General features: G+C 42.9%; 1 protein-coding gene across 1 annotated transcript in view; it reads right to left on the reverse strand.

Annotated features, from left to right (window-relative positions):
- ABCB11 (ATP binding cassette subfamily B member 11) overlaps window positions 1-2915 on the reverse strand; it is a 128811-nt gene that overhangs the window by 112599 nt on the left and 13297 nt on the right. The window contains exon 3 of the mRNA XM_019522758.1: window positions 2073-2175. Within this exon, the coding sequence (XP_019378303.1) occupies window positions 2073-2148 (76 nt within the window). The 5' untranslated portion in view covers window positions 2149-2175. The remainder of the gene's footprint in view (window positions 1-2072; window positions 2176-2915) is intronic.

Here is a 2915-nt window from a genome sequence, read left to right on the forward strand (position 1 = left end):
CCTGCTGCAGTGGGCGGGAACTGCCCGAACCACCAAAGCTCTCCAACTCTTTTCTGAATTGATTTGGACCTTTTAATTGGTCCCCTGATTTGATTTGGATTCAGAGATTCAGCCACCGAATCAGGCTGAATCTCCTCCAAATCGAATCAGCACCCGAAGCTTCGCACAGCCCTATCTGCAAGTCCATCAGACTGTGGATATCTTGGGCTAGGGGTAATGTGTGTAAATCCATATTCCCTTGCAACAAGCTTGAACTCATACCTCTCAAATTGTGGTCCATTGTCAGACCTGATTACAACTAGTATGCCAAGTTTGGCAAAGATAGATTTTTTGTGTGTTATTACCATTTTTTTACCTTTCACTGGACTCTCAAATTTGTCCACATCCTTTCTACAGTGGGAGGCAGAAAACTGGACGCAGTACTCCAGATGTGGTCTCACCAATTCCGAACAGAATGGAATAAATCACTTCCCTCAATCTGCTGCCAATAATTCTACTAATGTAGCCCAGTATGCCATTAGCCTTCTTTGCAACAAGGGCACACTGTTGGCTCATGTTCTGCTTATTGTCCACTGTAACCCCCATATCCTTTTCTACAGAGCTGCTCCTTAGCCAGTTGATCCCCAGCCTGTACCGTTGCATGGGATTGTTCTGTCCTAAGTTCAGGACTTTGCACTTGTCTTTCTTGACCTTACTGAACTTCAGGAGTAGGTGGTAGCAAGGTGGAGGTTTTTAGGATCTAATGTTGTATGTAGGTGCTTACAGGGAGAGTTAGGTAACATTTAGGTCCTTTTGTGGAAGTAGCCCTTTGCCCCCAAAACCAGACAGCACGTATGGACATATATTTCCTGGTATTGTGATATGTTCTCTGCTTTTGCTTCTTACACAAGTTACTGTTTTGCTTTACAGTTTGCTTTCAGATTCAGTTTCAGTTTAGTATCCTTTTAACTTTCCATCTGCCTCTCCCTGAACTAAAAAGAAGATCAGAACGTTCACTGGCTTCTGTTCATCCTCCTTTCCAAGCTCCTTTTTAATTTGGACTGTGACATGTATTTAACCAACATCTGCAAAAAAGTGACTATCAAAGAGCAGAAGAGGGAAAGGAAGTTTTAAAGCTGGGGAAGGAAAGCAGGAGACCTTCACACAATTTTTAAAATCTGGGATACAGCAGAGGATTCAAAGGAGGTGTAGTGGCATGATGACAGCCCCCTTTTGGATCACATTGTGAGAGCAGCAGCTGGGGACTTTTTTAAGTACCTGAAACAGGTAAAAATCCCCTTCTCAGCACACTCCCCCCTCAGTACTCCACAATACCTCCACTCCCATCCCTTACACTCTCCTACCCACTGCTGCCTAACTCCAACTTCAGAGCCACTCCTTCCCCACTCCAGTTCCACTGAATGGGGAGCCAGGATCAGGTGGGCTGGTTTCCCCTCCTTGCCCAGCAGTGGGATGGTTTCTCCACCCTGCCCAGTCCCCATAGCTGTTCCCTACTAGGCCAGGAGCAGGAACAGAAACATTGTTCCCAGAAGTTGCATCTGTGTTTGTCCCAGAACAAAGATATCCCAGGATCGGTGCGTACACACATTGCCCTAATAATCACCATTTAGTGAGTAGCGGAATGCACTGTCACTTTTCTGCCACTGATTAAATTAGGGATGGGCAAAATGTGGCCCATGGGCCAGATGTGGCCCACCAGGCCATTCTATCCAGCCCGTGGGGCCCCTAAAAAATTTAGAAAGTTAATATTTATCTGCCCCTGGCTGCCTGTCATGCGGCCCTCGATGGCTTGCCAAAACTCAGTAAGTGGCCCTCTGCCTGAAATAGTTGCCTGCCCCTGGATTAAATAATACAATCCTGGGATAACTGTATGGACACATTTTGCAATATCCCAGCAAAAACTGTTACTACTTAGCTGAGAACTATTTTTTTTTAGGATTTTCCCCAAGACAGCAGGCATGAATGTCTGCATACTTGCACTTTATCCCAGAATAAAATGGTTTATCCCAGTATAAATGCAACTTCTGTCTGCAGCCTAAAAGAAGCATCTAATTAAAAAGAAAACTTCTTACTTGAACTATCCAAGTCAAAAGCATGATTATCCTCTCCAAATTTCTTAATGCTGCACAGAGCAACAGGATCAGACATGATGATTTGCTTCTATAACCTGGAGCCCTGAGAAGACAAAAAGTATGACCAGATTTATGTCTTTCAAAATAATAACGTATTGTATGGGTTATATTCTGATCTTAAATTACATCTCAGCCATTCTAAGAGAACCCAACATTGGATTAAGAGCAATAAAATAACTAATACAGACTATAGTCTAACAGATATAATGAAAGTACAGGGAGCTGAAGCAAAAGCACATTTAACTGGCAAAGACTGCCTGCCGAATAAGTGTATCAAAAGGAATAGATTATTATCATACTTTGTAAAAATGCTTCAGGCTCTAATTGAGTGTTTCCTAATGTGGTTGTAGTGAGCACAGTTGTAGCACATCTATACTTTATTCCTTAATTATTTGTCCTTTAGCAGTCATGCTAGAGGAAACCATGCATTAAGTTAGGCTACACCCTCTAGGTAGTTTATAAAATGGAGTTTTAAACACGGTTAACCTCCATTGCCTGCACCCCCCAGCATGAGTTTTAAAAAACCTTCAATCAGTCTCTTTATCCCATTAGAACTGATGGGACAGCATCTGTATGAAACAGGAAAGGGCATGTCCAGGTTTCTCACATAGAACACAAAGGGTGCATCTACGCGTTCATTAATATGCCTTAGATACTGCACAATTAGTGTACTACTTCCCTAATGAAGGACTAATGTAATGTGCAGTACCTAAAGTTACTGCACAGTAGTGCCAGCACATGGTTATTTAGTTTCATAGTTTCTAGGGTCGGAAGGGACCTGAG

The sequence above is a fragment of the Gavialis gangeticus genome, unplaced genomic scaffold (genome assembly GCF_001723915.1).
Source record: "Gavialis gangeticus isolate Ggan-Ray unplaced genomic scaffold, GavGan_comp1, whole genome shotgun sequence".
Lineage (NCBI taxonomy): Eukaryota > Metazoa > Chordata > Crocodylia > Gavialidae > Gavialis > Gavialis gangeticus.